The 19104-nt window shown below is 37.1% G+C and overlaps 1 protein-coding gene across 3 annotated transcripts in view; it reads right to left on the reverse strand.

Moving 5' to 3' along the window:
• KCNK2 (potassium two pore domain channel subfamily K member 2) overlaps nucleotides 1-19104 on the reverse strand; it is an 87759-nt gene that overhangs the window by 28646 nt on the left and 40009 nt on the right. For all 3 annotated transcript variants that reach the window (XM_039378799.1, XM_039378800.1, XM_039378801.1), the window contains one exon: nucleotides 1547-1707. In XM_039378799.1, coding sequence (XP_039234733.1) covers nucleotides 1547-1707 — 161 coding nt within the window. The remainder of the gene's footprint in view (nucleotides 1-1546; nucleotides 1708-19104) is intronic.

The raw sequence follows: 19104 nt of genomic DNA on the forward strand, positions 1-19104 counted from the left end.
CACCTTCCAGTTTCTTAGGAGAATTAATAAATAGGATAAAGGACTGCAACTTAAAGACTAGTGTTTTCTTTCAGATGTTGTCAAAAGAGGGAAAGATACTGCTTTTTGTGTTGGGACATTCTTGTTGCAGGGATACATCCATGAGGAAAAAGAAAAAAAAGGAAAACCATAATCCCTCTGAGCAAAAGAGACACAAAAATTGATTTCAGATCTTCTATACTTTTAAGAAAAGAAAATCAGTTATAAAAAACCAGAAATTATAAAATGTTCTTATCGAATGTTCTTGCCTTTTTTAGACAAGCCTCAGTGGATTTCTATGTTATTCACTAGTACCTTGTCTGGACCTGAACTTACAGTTCAAAGCCAAAAATATATGCCTTTTCTAACACCTTTCAGGCTTGTATTTACGTGTTGCATAAGGCTACTCAGCACAGGCCCAGTTTGCTTTGCTTCAAAAATAAAGCCATGTCAGATCCTTTCTATACAGAAAAGGTGTCCCCCATGAAAGATTAGGGCTTGTTGCAGAAAAACAGGCCTTCTAACACAAGCAGTGCTGATGCAAACAAAGCTACAAAGTCAAGTTGGTTCAAAAATCTTCAAAAATCTGTTAGTAAAATGCAACATTAATGTAATTTTTTGTGTGTGAAGCAGATTCTGGATTCAAGGCATTGGTTGTTAAGAACCTGAACTTTTATCAATATCTGCACAAGCTTCTAGTCTGTTTGACGGGTCTCTTCCTCTATCGAAGCTGTGCTACTTCACATGAATGATTAAAAACTTGTAGCCAAATAAAATAAAGGGCATGATACTGTAGTCTGTGCTAAACGGTTTAGCAGAAGAGGCTGAAAGCACCTTAAACTGTGAATACAGCCTAGTGAGGAGACCACAAAGTATAGTCCAATGTCAGGGGAGCACCAATAGGCTTTCTATCTTTTATCCTGTCTTGCTGCTGTGAATGACCAAAGCTTTAGTCACCTACAGACCCATAAACTTGGAAATGTAAGCATTCCTCGGGTATGATGGAATCTAAGCAGAGATTTTAAGAATTGCGATTTTAAGACTCAGATACAAAACATGATCTGTGAATCAATTCACAGCAACAATAACAATTTCCATGTTACCCCTACAGCTCCCCTCTTATATCTCTTTGAGTCACTGATTTGTTATCACAATCTATATAAAATCCTATAAGGTCAAGGATCACAATAAGCTGAGGAGTACAAGGGCAAAGCAAAAATAAAATACTTTGGATCTTGTTTTTCTTCCTAGCCACAATCATTGTAGGAAATGTTGGGCTTCATAAAATACTTTGGATATTGTTCCTCTTCTCAGCCATAATCATTGCAGGAAATGTTTGGCTTCATCCAATTCACCCAATTAGAAGTGTACAATAACAAGTTCAGACTACGTCAAGTCCTTCCTGCCTTTTGCTATACATCTGGTTGCGCTGATGAGCTATACCCTGTTCTTCAGACTTTTAATTTCAATGGTTAAATTTAGAATAACAAGCAGCATGAAAAACAAACGAGGCAGCCCGCATACTCACAACGAAGGTATCTTCTACTTTGGCAATTCCTTTTCCAAAGATTGTCCCTAGTTGGTCTCCAACACCAGCCAATAGAAAACCAAACAGAGGAATTCCCAATAAGGCATAGATGATACAGAATATCTTTCCACCTTGTGTGCGTGGTGAGATGTTTCCAAAGCCTAAGTTACAAACAACTTGAGATGTTTAAGAGGTAACAGATTTTACATTACACATTTTAAAAGGACTACAGGAACGGAACAGTTAAAAACAAGTCCTACCAGGTTAACCATATGACACAGCAAACATTGTGAAAAATTAAGTGAAAATGTAGGTCATACAATGCACTCTGAGCTAAAATTAAACTGCTGAACAATTCACCAACTTATCTTCTGTGTGTACTGTGGAGAAGAAAAACTCTGAGAAATGTTTTCTTTAATTACATGACAGCTCTTCTTATCTACTACATATAGTTAGTAGCAATTGGTTGTTATGCCTTAGCCTCTGCTACCTGCAAGTGTCTGCTACCGGGCTTGTAATTGGCTGCAGTACCTGTAAGCAACATACAATTTTCCTTCAGACAGGCTGAGTTTCAAAGTGAAGCAGTCTGAAAAAAACCACTTGGATGAGCAAAACAGGGATTTCTAGCATAAACAGGACTGCTTAGATTCTTCATTATTAAAGGCTTTGGTTCTTTCAGTGTTGCAAACAAATCTTAGAGAAACAGTTCACAGCTCTGTCCATATGAAAGCGGAAATCATTTTGTCTTCACTGGCTTGTGTGTAAAAGAGCACCCCAAAATGCCTGAGTTGGCTCATTTGCTGCTGGTCCACTTAGAACAGAGAAACTGAAATACAAAGAGCACAGGCCCCAGTACCCACAGAATGCCCTCAAAAATAGCTCATAAATAAGTAGCAAAATATTTTAGCATGTAATTGAGAAATTTGTTAGTGTCTTATATTTTGCATGAGATGCTCCATATACACATAAGACCTTCAATGAAAATCCATTTTTCTTGTGAATGAGATAATAGACAAATTTTAATTTTAAAATAGCTTAGTGCTTTTTCAGAATGTATTTAAATATTCTGAGCATGTTGGTTTAACATACAGGTTTTCTTTATGAAACCTATTATCCTAATTATTGGTTCTGCTCTCATGTAGGTAAGCTACACCAGAGCTTTGTTGCCAAAACTACTTTTTCCTTGCAGTACACACAACACAAAGCTGTCCCTCGCTTAATTTGGAACAGTTTGCTCAGAGAACTGGTGCATGCCCTGTCCCTGAAAGTTTTTAAGGCCAGCATGGATGGGTGTCTGAGCAACCTGGTCTAGTAAAAGGTATCCCTGCCCATGGCAGAGATGGTTGGATCTAGATGATCTTGATCCTGGTCCCTTCCAACCCAGGTCATTCTGTGATCCTATGATTCATTAAAATAAAAATAAATCACATTGGGAACATGTTATACTCCTAGATAATTTGCCCTAATATCTATGTTCAGATAGTCATTATATAAACAACAAATGCAATGTTGATAGAGTTCAGTTGGACAAAAGAAAGTTGATATAAAAATTTTCCCCAAATGTTGACTAATAAACCTTGTCAAACTGAACAAAAAGAGCAAAATTACAGGAAATATCAAATACAGGTTGTGGAGTCTGACAGCTTTTAAAATTTTCCCTGCACTAATATAATAAAAAAAAAGTCTGAATCAGGCAAATGGAAAAAAGTCACAGGAACTTTAGACTAACCTAGTATGCTTCCCTAAATGAGAGTCAGGACTAAAATTACTGTTACTTATAATTCAGGAAATTTCAACTCCACTGAATTTGCTCTGTCCCTTCATGCACCAAGGGGTAAGGACTCTTGAGTTTTAAAATAAAATTAGCTCATCACCAACCAAAAAGGGACAAACAGATCCAAGCTGTTTTCATAAACATGCCTGTTTATGCATCAACAGATGCTTGAATAGTTCCAGGATGTAATTCCTGGGAGGTCTCAATGGAATTCAGAATCATGAATCTGGATACATCAGATTTAGAAAACTCATACTATGGGATTTGGAAATTGGTCTCTCCCCCCTTTTTCTTTTTTTGTATGCACTTGCTCCACAAAAGAGATGTCTTGTAATAGTGACAAAACACCAGTGCAGTGAAGCACATGCCAAGCAGGCAGTTTTTCTTGGCTTACTTCTTAAAATAAACAGGCATTCTCTGAGCATCTCACAGCTATTACAGAGACAGTTGCTCTGGAGCATGCTTCTCATCTGCTGCTAATTGGTAAGAGGACACTAAGTTCACGTTCGGCTCTGTATATTCCCCTCCCTAAATTGGTTATGTCTTCCTTGAGGGAAAGATGCTGACTCACTTCTACACTCAAATTCTTGCTTTTCATCCTAGAAACTGTCAGATGCTTTTCTTTGATAAACAACAGAAAAGGTATTGTGTTATCAGTAATACTTTTTCAAAACTCTCACACATTACCAGATAAATCAACAGGGAGGAGTTTATTTGTGTCCAGATGCTCACTGCACATAATACAAACCATAGTGCTCTCAGCATAGGCGATGTACTTTAGCGACCTGATCCACCAAGGGGTTTCGATAACACATTTCCTACTGTGTCATGTTTTATAACAGGCTGCTTCTGTACACCACAGCCTACTTTGTGAGTTACACAAATTGACCTTCCATCCTACTTTCAGCTTCTCCAGTGAAAAGCTAATCCATTATTTATACAACAGGAGAGGAAACGTATTTATATTTCATATGGTTGATGTAATTCCCAAGGGGCTTGTGTCAGAAAAATATTATTATTTTCTTTAAATAATAATAATTAAGACAAAGAAAATTTTGTTGTTAAGTAAAAAACAAGGAAAACTTAATTTGGGGCACAGTGTTTGGAGGGGAGCACATGGTCACAGGAATGCCACCACATATCTCTGCGTATCACGCAGCTCTTCTCCATGTGCAGGGCAGGAATGCCCGGCCCCACTGCAGTAGCTCCCTGACATGGTGTTGTCACTTCAGAGTTCTCCCTTCTGCCCCAGAGGCCAGCTTAAAGTATGATTGTGACTGTCTTGTTCACTGAGAAACCTCAGGGAATAAGCCACATCACACCATGCTCTTCTGCCTTTTCCCTGCCTCAGAGTTGCCTAGATGGGATGTGAACAGGACACACGCACTGCAGTCATAAAGGCAGCCTCAGTACCTTGGTTACTCTTCACACCTTCAGTCCTGCGCAGTTTATCACTTCCTCTGTTTCTACTAAGTGGTTCCTACTACCGGTTCCTAGAACAAGTTTGTTCCTCATATCAACCGAAAAGTTTGGGTTTGAAGTGGAAGTGAACAAAGGGCTTAATTTAAACTTGCTAAGTTTATTGGAAAGTTTCCCTCAAGGTTTTTAACCAATGCTATCCACAGTGAACAGTACAGAGTACAAAATTTAACTTGCCAAATGAGATCAGTTTCGTCCAAAATAGTGTCCTTTTCAGACAGTCCCTCCCCGATGCACCCTCCCCACTTCACTTTCATAACCAGGAGCATGATTTGCCTCCTAATTTCACCACATCTCTTTCATGTCCTGCTAAGTGCTTAGCACGCTTTTAGTGTCCAAAGGTCTTGTCTCTGAGAAGCAGCTGTGGACAAGAAATGCATTTTAGAAGGAGTTTCCACCGACCCCTGACTGAATTAAGAATAAAAAGCCATTGTAAGTAGATTGTAACTAATTGCTCCACTCAACAAAATAACATATACCATAGTTTCAACTCCAAACCCCTTAGAGCCTCTGATATTCAAATCAGAGTCAAAGGGAATCTGGGTCCTCTTGGTCAGCAATAGAGGTGGAAGCAGAGATATGCTAAAAGAAAGGGGAAAAGAAAGATTTTATAGGATTCTTTTTTATTTTCATATTATCTTTTTTGACATCTTTCTTTGAGGATAAAAGTGTCTGTAACTTTCTCATCTGAAGCAGATTTGCTATTAAGCAGAAATTAGTAACTTTGTTTTGCTCAAAAGCAATAATAGATTTATAATTATCAATGTTTGTAATTTCAGTTTCTGGTTGAGTCTTTTTCTCCCTCATGACAAACATCAAGTTATATTGTGAATATGGAGAAGTCTGAAATGCTATGAATTCTCGTACAACTGACAAGACACTTTTGTTCAGATGATGAGTGTGTCCTTGCACTCAAACATTCATAAAAAGGAAGACTGACAATAAATTTAAAGAAATATCTTTTTTCTGTTTTAACTAGAGAAAGAGATCCCTTTGCTTTCCAGTTAACCACTAACTCAGTTCTTCAGATAGGTCTTTTAGACCCACATATTTAGAGTGGATTTAGAAAAACTCCAAATGAGCATGTTTTTCACAGAAAACTGTTACTGAAACTAGCTGGTTGTAATTAAGTATTTCTCATGTGAGAGATTATAGATGCTTTTGAGAGTTCCAGGACTAGATTTTACTTGTAAAATTGACTGGATGAGAGTGTCACCACTTATGATTAATTTATAGCAAATATCTCGAGTGAGATTGAAAGGTCTGGGGAAGTTTTGAAACATTTTCTTTCCAAACAAGAAAACATAAATTCAAACACTAGTAAATGTTTTCTCACTGTTTTTGACATAACTCAGACTACACAAGGCATCATTCTTCAGGTATCAAATAAAGCGAAAATTATACCAAATTAATGTCACATATTTTGAGATATGAGAATCTACTCTCAGTGTAGCTTTGGATATGCAGCCCACTGATGGGACAGCTCAATACTGCAGGATAAATGATTTGCCGAGCAGGCACACTCTTAATTACACAAAAATGAATTATAGAAAGTTGATACTGAGAAGATTTCATACACTCAGAGAAAAGGCTGAGCTCCTGGCCTGCTGAATCCCACGAGGGTGGAGCCAGGGGAAGCGGTTACCACGCCCTTGGCCTCAGCCACTGGGCAGTGTGTGCAACTGATGGCAGTATCGCCACGGATTCACATCCACCCTGACCCCCAGCTCAATTACAGCGATTACCCTTTTGATACTGACTGTCAAATTGATTTTAAGAGATCAAAAGATGCTTTTTCTAGGCCCTGAGGAGCTATCTGATGAAATCCTTATGAAAGGTACCTCACTGAACTTCTAGAAGCTAAAATGCTTTTTCCCTTTGGATGACTACTTGGGTTCAGGAGATTAGCGTTTAAATACATCCCTGCCCATCAGTGCCAAAGCAAAGATATGCACTTAATCACAGACAAATAAGATATGCCTTTTAGCATAAATAATGGTCTAAACATAATTATTAAACAAAAAGATAGTGTATGTACCCTTACTGACTATGGGGAAATCTCTGCATACACTGCAGAAATACTATAACTTGCATGTCTGTGTTCATCGTGTGGAAAAATCCACATTTTTACTCCGATCTCTTTCCTTACCTCTTCTTAACTCTGTCCTACACTTCAAAGTTTGACATATTTGTGTATGCCTGTGTCATATATTTATATATTTATAAATATTTCATGGGGTTTTATGATTTTAGTTAGTACTAATATAAGGGCATTTTCAGTTTTCCATGTGACTTCCCTCAACACTGTGAAGTAACTAGGAAATTCCTATTCCCTTTTTGACAAGCAGGTAACTGAAGCACAGAGGGAAGGAAATTCCAAAATTCTCTGGGTCCATAACTCACACCAAATCCATGGGTGAGGACTATGCATTACATTGACCCCTAACTAGTGAAAGTTTGGCATCCAAAGTTTTCAAAGAACCTCAGTCAAGACCACATAGATATATGTTGTCAATATTTACAAAATCTTTGGACTGCCCTCCTGTCAGGGCCAACACAGATGCACATGTCCATGCACATACATTCCTGAACACAGTCCAAGAGAATCTGAAGGCTGAATAAGGACAAGGATTATTCTAAAATCTAAGTACTTGGATGCATTGAACACGAATACTCTTGCTTTGAAAGTACAATATTCCCATGTTACATATATTCAAGAACTCTTTCACACGTGCACATTCTATGTGTTACAGCCATCGCTTACAAGCTGTTGCCTGTGGATCCCATTATGAGGACGCAGATAATGCTCTTCCATCAAGTTAATTCAATTACATGTACAGAAAATAATTTAATTTTTAAATTTAAGAAATTCCTGCATAAGTCTTGCTGAAGAAGGAGCCCTGTGCAATAACACAGAAGTAAAGGTATCTCTTTTTTAAACAATATTCTGCTATGAAATTGAAAATCTCTACTTTACAGTTGTGCATAATTTCTTCATAGAATCATAGAATCTTTCATGTTGTGAGAGCTCTTTAAAGGCTGAGTCCATTAACCTAACACTGCCAAGCCCACCACTAAACTATATCTCTAAGTGCCACATCTACACATCTTTCATATACCTCCAGGGTTGGTGACTCAATCATTTCACTCATCCGCTCAAGCTCCCAGAAGACAATTCTCTAGTTTTAGTCATTGATTTGGGAACCATGTTGTTAATGAAGTACTGCTGTTTATTTGGTATTTGTTATTCTCTGGAATCCAACCTACAAAATTCTTATTTTTAGCACTAATACAAAATTCTATGTTGCAAACCTGTAAGTACATTATTTTGAAGATTATGATGTTCCATCTTAAGCCTGAAAAAAGACATTTTATTAAAAAAACCTCTCTCAATTACCAAAACCCCTCTTTAAACTAGGAATAATAACGGGAAAACCTATACTGACATTAATAAAATGTCAAGAACTGACAAGACAGCAGCTGATCTCCTTTCAGTGGTTTCTTTTCATCTGTGTTCTGTGGGAGCAGTAATCAAATCAATAAAACTTCTTTTAAAAGAACAGGCTATAAATATTCATAGAAAATAAGTTTCCTTCAAGTCAAGTCAAAGTGTTGTGCTAGAGAGGTGAAGGAGCATTGAAAGGAAAGTCTCTGTATGGATACGGAAGCTGTTGCAGTATTGAATAACCCACATTCAGTTGCTAAGGCAATTTCTAAAGGAACTGGGTAATAACTGTTAAAATGCTTTTAAAAGCTTAAACATCAATTCAGATAGCTCTGCCTCCCAGTACAGGTTCTTCATTTCATTCAGCTGTCACTTCGCCCACTAAAGAGTATGTACATCTCATCAGTAGTAGGACTTCTCTCCCTTTTTCAATTATTTCCTTTTGTTGTTGCTTTTGTTGTTATTGCTTGTAATAATTTTACCTCTAATTCTTATACTAGCAATATTGAATCAGATCCAAAACTCAAAAACTCCCACTTGCTTTTTTCCTCTAAGCAAGATTGCTCCATGGGAGTAAGATGCCTGGCTAACACGGCTGGCAAAAACATGATGTACTTTAAATGAAAAAGTTAATACTTAACAATATCATGAAACTTTTATTACCCCCATATTTTTATCAAGTGTAAATCTATATCAAATGTGACAAAGTGACACTCGTTCTGCACAAAAAGTCAACAGAAATATCAATGTGTAGATAAAATAAATTAACTCAGGTGATCCACATAAAAACAAAAATTGTGAATTTTAGATGTACTGACAAAAACAGTACATGTACAATTTTTCTGATGCTGCAATTTTTATGGAAATCTGAAACAACTTTTTTTTCTAGAGTTTGGGGGCTTTCTTTCAATATCTTTCTTTTTTATTCCCTATAAGTAATTGAAGAAACAGGCTTGCATTTTTGTTTACAAATAAATCAATTCTTGCTGCTGGGTAAAGCAAGTTTTACTGGCCTCTCCATCCCAGAGGCAAAGCAATCCACTTTCTTTCCAGCAGAGTGAAAAACTACCCTGCCTCTACATGTTTCTGTCTTCCCTACAAATAATAAAATGTAGCAGAAGTGTTAGCAAATTAAAGCTGTGGCAGACTTACAGAAACAAATGAGATGGGAACAGCTAAAACATGTCAAGTCTCCAGCACTTGGTTTTTCTCTCTAGGAGCGCTGCTATTCCCAGAGGTGAGGACATCCAGTTTCCCATGAAACATGTTCTGTGCTAGCACAGGTGCTCTGTGAACACACCTGGGTTTAAGTGAAGCCACACATTTAAAACAAGAACTAAAACCCTCATGATCAGCAGACTTGGACCTCAAATCATGTTAAGCTGATAAAAATGGGCAAAGTGAATGCAGGTACCCTGACCTATCAGGTAAGCTATAATTTTCTTTCCTGTTTTAAACTTTTCTTCATGCACCCTATTTCACTTCAGGAGACCTTTCCCCAGGTCTGTGTTCAAAAATACGATAATTTTTCCTCAGCAATTTTTTCTTTCTGTATCTATTCTTGCTTATATGCTGCACATACACAGCCCATGTATCCAGACCATTTACCCTGAATCAGAGATAGGCAGAGAAATTCTGGCAAAGAGAGAGCTGTGCAGGGGACAGTGTAAGGAGACTGCCAGGAAAGAGAAACTCCTTATTTACACATAAGTACACAGTTGCTTAATCTTAGTGAGACAGGTAGGAAGAAGGGCTCTTCAAGAGAAAATATGTATAAACATGTTATTTTACACACGTCAAATAGCCACATACTTCATTCCTAACAAAACTGCTTCTTGATGCAGTCCTAACATATACCAGCATATTATAAAACACTTTCCTCAAAAATTTAAGGTTAAAAAAGAAGGGACACTGCCACGTTTCTAAAAGAAAAAGGTCTGAAGATCTTTATTCATGGTATTATTTTCTTATTAAAAAAAAGGTATTTTTTTGTCAGTGAGGCTCACCATCAAGTACATAAAAGTGTGAAGCTAGTCTTCTATTTTTCTTTCCCTTTTCTTTTTTTTTCTTGAGAAATCTTTCCAATTAGCACTAATGTGAAATCTTAAAAGAAGACAAAATGAACAACCATGCATAAATAACTTCTACTGACTTCACACTTTAAACTTCTAGCTACTTATGTGTTATATTCCTGATTCAGCAAAGCAAGTAACATGTTTAACTTTCAATGTTACCTGAACAGAGATAAATTTAAACATTTTTAAATAACTGCAAGCTTACTCATTCTGTCAGCATATACACCTGCAAAGATGAACAAGCATATGTACTTTTTCAAATTAAATTCTTTAAAGATTTTCAATTGACTTTTCAACACTCTCATGATGTGGCAGAAATCAATCCTGCAAATCACACTGTCACCAGGTCTTTAATTTCCCAGAATGTCACACTATTCAACAAAAGATTTTTGATAAAATGTCATTATCCAAGCATTTCAAGAAAGTGCAATTACAAGACTGCAGAAATATTTTAAATTCTTCAAAGGAACAAGAATTAATTTCTGCTTCCACAGTTTTTAGCGACTTAAAACTCTGCAGGTGTGTGGGTTTTTCCTTTGCAGCAAGAGTTCAGCAGAAGACAGTGGAAGAGGAGCACTCTGTAGCTCATCAGCATCCTATCAACCCTCAGTACAACTCCATGCCCTCATCCAAGCCTCTTGGTGAACTGTCACTTTAGAGAGTCTCATGTGATTCTTTGACAAAGAGAGCAGTCTAAATATACGAATTTACAGAAAAGATAAATTTCTCATAAAAGTTTGTGATTCTAAGCAAAAGTTCCTAATGGATCAGTAATTGAACATAAATTTACCTCTGTACTATTGTGTGCAGTGCAAAATAAATCCCAAATTTCATGCTTTTAGTTCACTGAAATATTTTGTTTACATTCCCAGCTTGCTTTTTCAAGAAGCCATTGTGATTTACAGTAGAAAGGAATTTCAGCATGTAGAAAAATCACGAGCAATTATTTCCTTCACACCATCCTATTAAGTATACAGGATATGATTTTTCTTTTACAAAGTAAGTGGAGTCTTTTAGAAATCTCTAATCATCTCACCTGTGCATAAGAAAGTAATTCAAACTGAGACAGAATGCTTCATGAGACAGAGATTAAGGCTTTCAGCTAAAGAACTCCCATTTATATAATCTTGTATTTCAGTTCACGGGGGAAAAGAAACACTAAAACAAATATATATAAAAATTAACCACATGTAAAGATACTTCTCAAACATTATTTCACTTCTTTTCCTACTCTCCAAAGGCCTAAGCTGGAATACAAACAGCTGAGTTGGTGTAGGCTAAGCCATCTGCCTCTGCAAACACAGCTCTGAGGCTTTCTTGGACTATGGGATATGTATATAGCCTCCTGAAGTCAGGTATGAAATATGGTCTCATTTAGACCAATCCCACCAATCTAGAGTAAGAAAAGATATATTTATTAAACAAAGGGAAAATCTAAAGGGAAATAACTTAAGATTTTGACATCTAAAAAGCACGGATCATCAGCTCACACATTTAGTGCTTCTCTCCCTCATGGCTGTGAGGCACAAGACACAACCCGTCTCTTCCCTGGTTTTCCCAAAAGACCTCCAGGTATTCCCCGCAACCTCATGGAGATCCTTGTTGAGACTATCAGCCTTCTGTCCTATTTAAATCTAGAGTACCTGAGGGCATTTCACACCCTGCAGGATCTGACAGCCCACATGAAAGCAAGTGCTGACCCAAGGAAGACACCAGAAGCAAAGGAAGTCCTGGACTGAATTACCACTGCCAAAACGAAAATGGAGTCAGAAAAGGAAAGATGGCCTTTGGGGAGTGCATATTGATGTCTTTCAGCATAAAAGTTTTAGGTTTAATGGATGAAGGTTTTATCTAGTTCCTACTTTGAACAAGCATTTTAGCCAGTTTTAAAACACAAAAGCACGTGTTTACTTTTTTCTCTGTGTTTCCTTAAGTGTTAGTACGCCTTCTGAAAGCACCAGCTCCCTTTTCATCAAAAGCATAATATCTCTTTGAACTGAAAGACAAGTAAAACTTTTTCCTGAATAAAATAATATTGCTTCTTTTCCCCTAAAACATGAAAGCATATAGAGATACAGACAGCACAGCAGTTATGCAAGCTAAGGACAGTAAATCTTAATGACTTTTAAATAGAACTGTTACTTGACTGAGAAGAGGACAGTTACATTAAAGCATACTTTATGCCCTTATTCAACCTTAAAAAATTAAAAGTAAGATGAATGTAAAAAGAGTAATATTCTTAATAGTATTTTTAGCAGATGGCATATATTGATATTAATTTTTCTGTTGTTATTGCATTCTGAAATGCATTGCAGAAATACATGTGCTAGTTAGCCCCACTGAAGGTCACTACTATTCCGTTACTTCCAGAATAAGCAAATAGTTGCTCAGATTCAACCTTATAGGGTTTTTATCAGTTTTTTAGCTGCTGTGAATTCTGTATTAGTTACTTCGGTTTGAAACAACAAATGCATGGAATTTCAGAAAAAAATCCTATATAAAGAAAGAAATCTGCACTCATTCTCTTTAAATGCATTTTGTCCTTTCATACAGAAAATAATTGCTAGAAAAAAAATTTAGATGCTATCTACTTTCTCCAAAAGTTTCCATTTTTATTCAGGAATATATGATCCTGAAAAATCACACCAACATAACCAAGACTGTCTATCTTGAAGGGTTTATAGAAGAAACCAAATGCTGCAAATTAGTTTCTTTATATTTTTTGGCAAATAATAACAGTTGATTTTGCAGAAGCCTGCATAACAATCACAGAGAAAACAAAGCAATATATACTTTCACTAATATTATTTGCTTTATATTCAGCTTGAACAAGGAAATTAGAGTAGCTAGTTTGTGTCCAAATATGAAAAAAAAATTAACTCCCATTTTATTTAAGTGGAATTATTATGGAAAGGTACTACTCTAAATATTTTGTAACTCCATCTGCTTTTGCTTACAGGATCTCATTTTCCTCAAACAGCCAGAATGGAACCTAACTGGGATGATAACTGGGAAAACAGTGAATGTTTAAAAAAATCCCACCCAAAGCCTACATTAATTTGTTTTCACTACGTTGTCGAATTCTACTGTATACTATTCATCAAGAAAAATCAGATGATGACAGTTAATTTTGCAGCAAGTAACTAAACTATTACGAACTGAAACCTGTCAATTTTTAGCTTACTTTAACCAGGATTTCTTTTCTGAGACTAGAAATATTTGTAAGAGTCTTCTCTATCAGTTTGGTATATTTCACAGCTTCATCTGTCAACACAAAAATGGGGCAAAAAAGTGTTTGTTGTCATTTTGTTTTTTCAGTATGGCTCTGTTACTCTTGGTAGAAAAAGAACCATTGAATGAATTATTTATGTTTACACATAAACAGATGGAAGCAAAACGACCTGGCAATATGCACTGGCAGCCCAGAAAGCCAAACTGTATCCTGGGCTGCATCAAAAGAAGCATGACCAGCAGCAGGTCAAGGGAGTTGATTCTCCCCCTCTAACCATGAGACCCCTCCTGAAGTACTGCATCCCTTTCTGGGGACCCCAACAAGGGGTGTGCAAGTGCAAATCTAGAGGAGGCCACGTAGACAAGCAGTGAGCTGAAGCACCTCTTTCATGTAAAGAGGTTGAGAGAGCTGGGGTTGTTTAGCCTGGAGAAAAAAAGGCTCCAAGGAGACTTTATAGTACCTTCCAATACCTAAAGTGGGTCTCCAAGAAAGCTGGAGAGGGACTTTTTGCAAGGGCAGGTAGTGATAGGACAAGGGGGTGTGGCTTTAAACTGAAAGAGGGTAGGTTTAGATTAGATATTAGGAAGAACTGTTCTGTGAGAGTGGTGAGGCACTGGAACACACTGCTAAGAGAAGTTGTGGATGCCCCATCCCTGGCAGTGTTCAAGGCCAGGTTGATGAGGCTCTGAGCAACCTGGTCTAGTGGAAGGTGTCTCTGCCCATGGCAGGGGCAGGTTGGAACTAACTGATTTTAAGGTCCCTTCCAACTCAAACCATTCTATGATTCTACAAATTTTATATCTATTCATATTGCTAAAGTAGGATTCAACAGTGCGAGTCTTCTGATTCCTTTCTTTACAATATTTATCATCTGGTAATTTAAATTTTTCCACGCCAAAAGAAATACCTTTAGGCCCTCATCTGGCTACTAAGACATTAATGAAAACCCTACTACACCCCAGGTGTTTATGTTGAAGTTAAAGGAATGTATATTTTCCTCACAAAATAAGACCACAACGTTAACTGCATGTATTTCTGTGGTCCAATTTCTGTGGTACATTAGCTCCAACCAAAAGGATGAAACTCTGGGACCTAGAGGTTTCCCGTATTGTAGTTTCTGAAATCAACCTAAAGTAGTACAATCCCATACTGCAAGAATTATAAGTGCATGGATGGTCATAACAGTTCTTCCAGATGAGACTGTTGGCAATTTGGGTTACTTGATATTTGGAGACTAGAGCACTAGATACATAAAAATTATGAACAATCAGACTAGAAATATTTTTTCTTAACAATTCTATGTAATTTAATTTATACTAAGTTCTGCAACTTAGAGGGATCAAAATAGGTAAAAAGTTTGAACCTAAATAAGTCCTTAATGAAATGCCTACAGATGAAACCTATTCTCCAAAGAAATACTATTCCCAAATGCACTCTTCAGTGGAATAAAATGGTTATATACGCATTCTAGAGGAGTAGAGCCAAATGATCCTAAGCTGCCCCTAGTTGAAATAGCCATTATAAATAGACATAGGACCACATACAATACAACCACACTCAGGAAACACAGAGAACATAAAAAGATTCTACATAATAGTGTCATATTCTTTTCATGTCTTCAATTATACTAATGTAGCATACACACAAAAATTAATTAGGTGCAACAGATGTGCCTTTCCTTCTTGTTACTTGCTTCAAGACAATTCCTTCAGAAATTACCTAATGTTAAATCAAAGTGTTCCAGAAATACAGTAACAGTAACTCTTATGAATCTGTATTGGTCCATTTATTTAAGCAAACAAGAAATGCTCTTCCAAAAAGATGTTCTGACTAAGCTTTGAACACTCTTGCCTTCAGGATTCACACATATGGGTTACAAATACATGCAAACAATAAAGAAAATAGGCCAAAACATGACTCTGCATAAAAAGAGCCAGTCTCCTATCTGTTGAAGTGAAAAAGAGGAATCAAATTTTAAAATCAGAATCCTCAGGGGTGCATAAAACCCCTCAAAAACACCATATACTGGACACAGAGTTCTGAAAGTGAAATTTCAGGTTACTTGGGATGATGAGATGCCTAAGTACTTAAACACCACAAGATGTTGATCATGAAACACAAACCACCTTCCTTATCTTGAGAAGGTTTTTTGCCAATTAAAATGTAAATCAACTACCAGAATATTATAACGATTTTTCACAGATAACACTAGAAAAATAATCTACTTTTGAAGTTAAGTATATTTTCAGATGTATATTGACAAAAAAAGAAAGTTAGAACAATTTTAAATATACACTTAACCATCTCAAAATAGGTAACACCGCTCCCAGTTCTTCTTCAAGCAAAGAATATACTGTGACCTGAAAATAAATGTATCCAATACTACAGGGAGAGTAGCTGACTCTATATATCACAGTTCTTTCCCTGCAAATTTTTAAAAAAGTTACTGCATATGACTAAGCCACTTGATGCTACCACTTCTATCCTGAACAATAGCCTCCAGATGCTCATTTTCGTATATCAGTAGAACTGGAGGAAAAAAATATAAATCATAAATCTGATATCTGCAGTGGAGAAATACAGTGTGCGTTAACAGAAGCTGGCATAGATCTTTCCAGTGCAGCCCTCTTCAGCTGAAAACTACATTGTGTGCCTCAGCTGTGTTGTTCAGCCCTGTATTCATAAACCCTTGGTAAACACTACAGAGTCCTAATAAACATCCAGTGCACAGTCAGACTTTCCTACTGTTTCCCACTGTTGCCATAATTTTGATGAACTGAAAATCTAGAAACTGCTACACAAACTGAACAATTGAACAATTCAGAATAGGAAATACAGGTTTCCACAGAAAAATATCCCCAAACCCAAAGTTTTCTCCAGATAGCATATAATCTTTCCACATGGCAGCATTTAGCCACCAAAAAATTAATTTCTTACTTGGCACCAGTATTCTTGGATGCAGGCTTGCCTGCAACAACAGTGGAATACCAGGAGAAACTGGGCAAGATTATTCTCAAATCAGCTTGACAATGAAGGAAATTCAAATCAAATTTTTAGGATTGAACTTAGATCTACACATTTCTCGAAGTGGCTAATGTTTCCCTTTTACTATCACTCATTTTAACTCCTATCATTCTCAAGCTGATTTGAGAAGGAATACCTCCCCACAAAGTTGTTATCATGCATATGAAAAACACAGACCTCAAAAGTGAATATATAGCCTGGCCTTTTGACGGTTATGTAATAAAATTAAGAATATAAATTGTAATACAACCTCTTCCTGTAAGAGCTCCCTGATGAACAAAATCAGCTATTTAAAATTTCTCCACGTTGTTCATGCACAAAAAGTAAGCCAGACACACTGCTAACTCTCTATTCCTCTTTTTCAGGGAAGCCACATGACCGTGTCCGTTTTTCTCCCTGCATTTCTAATCAGGTACAAAGGTTACATCTGCTCACTCACCATCCTCAGTTTTACTATCCACAGAACTGTTTCTGACCTCAGCTATAAGCTACTCCTGTGCTGCTTATCTTCTATAACGTGAAGGAGGAAACTGCATCTTTTAGCAAAGTGACGTGAAACGTCCCAGTTGAGGAGCCTTGAAACTTCAGAATATGAACAGCAGAAGGAAAAAAGAAAGGGTTTTTTTTCACCCACAGTCAGTGAGTTAACTTTCTTTTACTTTCTCTCACATTCCTTTCATACACCCCCTTCATAGAAGATTGACAAACTCTTGAGCCCCACAATAAAACCTCTCTGACCAGAAATGTGAACACCATCCAGGGCTCAGCTGGAGGCTCTGACTGCAGTATGACTCCTCTGCAAAGTTGCTAAGACACTGTTTTATAGAAGATGAATATATTTAGTATTTCTACCAGGGATTAGACCTGCATAAGCTAGAACCCTGCTCAGGCCTCCCAAAACTCTTGAGAAATCCCTGAGAGACATTGCATAACACTACACTGTTCTCAAAGGGACTGATTGTATGCATCCAAGATCACTGCTGCTATCACTCAAACCCAAAAAACCTGAAAGTCAGGCTTACCTGTCACTCAAGAGCTTCAGAAAGAACAAAACTGCAGAACGTGAAGTACCCCACACCCCTCCCACCAGGCAGGGAAGTATCAGAGCAATGAGGAGAGGACCAAAGGTGTCACTTCATCAACACCACAAGCTACTGGCTCACACAGCCTTGGTGCAGCCATTTGGCTGTGAAATCATTCATTATCCCAGTTCAGACTGGAACTTTAGGCACCAAAGGTTTTAAATCGGTGTCCACTTTTATATACCAGCTGAAGGGATCGTTTTTCTCCTCATGTCCCAGAGACAAATACATTCAATGGACCTTATATGTCAATCACCAAGGTATATCAACTGCATGTGAAACAATGTTCAAAACACCACCCAGAAGGTGATCTTAGGCAAAAAATGAATAAAAGAGAGCTCTGATTTCTCACAGCTAGTCAGTCTTTCTCCTCTTTGCATCAAGTTGAAGAGAAATTTCTGCAAGAACAGAAGTTGTTAACATACACTTATTTATCTGGAGGTGGGAACAATAAATGATTACTAGAAGTTAAAGCCATATATTTTTTGTAGAAATACCAGTATATATATATTTAAAAGACTTTGATGCAAATACATGTGTAAACATATGCTAATACCTTTAAATATGCATTATTTGTGCAGTTAGAGAATAAAGAATTTTATCATACACAGATTGTGTTATACCGTTCTTTCTACTGCATGGCTGAGCCAAATATTAGGAAGTCTTCATATTCTTGCATATAACCAGACATATTTTTCTGGAGGCCTTTGCTGTTCCAGTTAAGTTATTTTAACTCCCATGAGCTCTGAGCAAACTGAGGTAAGTTATGAGAACCCCTCTGGCTGCCCTACAACACAGTTACCATGAACTCAATTGTTCCACTGTTAGAACAGGTAAGAGAATCTCCAAAACCTGTCAGTGTAAGAGTACCTTACTAGGTGGACTTGAAACCTTTCTATACAAAAGGACAAAGATTAGCAGGCAATACTTTAACAGCATCAAAACAAACTCATCAAAAGCTAAAGCATAAATGAGAGAAAAGTAGAATGGCATAGATTTGAAGAAACAAAGAATACATACAGCCAAGAAAACTAGATGTAGTTTCAGTAAAACTGCCTTTACACTGGACCCTGGTGGTATTGCTCAGATTGAAGGAAAAAAATTTGATACTATTTTTTCCAGCATATTTTAATTACTTTGTATTACTATTACCAGAGTGCCTCACAAGAAGGACAAAATGTCATGATTACAGAAAGACTTGAGAAGCATATGTCTCTACCACCGATCGAAAACAGAAGAGTGGAAAATTCTGGGGTTAGACATTAGTGAATTCACAAATATTGTATCCAGGAGTACCACCTGGATGGTAAACATGTTGTCTTCTAGCCTCAAAATATCCCTTTTCCACAGGAGTCCTGCAAGACTGTGACACATAGAGAACTTCCTCATGCCTCTCAAACCAGGCATACACACAGATGTTTGTAGGCTTGGGACCTAACATTTTAAC

This window comes from Pipra filicauda, unplaced genomic scaffold (assembly GCF_003945595.2).
Source record: "Pipra filicauda isolate LSUMZ 115617 unplaced genomic scaffold, ASM394559v2 scaffold147_size4022426_pilon, whole genome shotgun sequence".
Taxonomy (NCBI): domain Eukaryota; kingdom Metazoa; phylum Chordata; class Aves; order Passeriformes; family Pipridae; genus Pipra; species Pipra filicauda.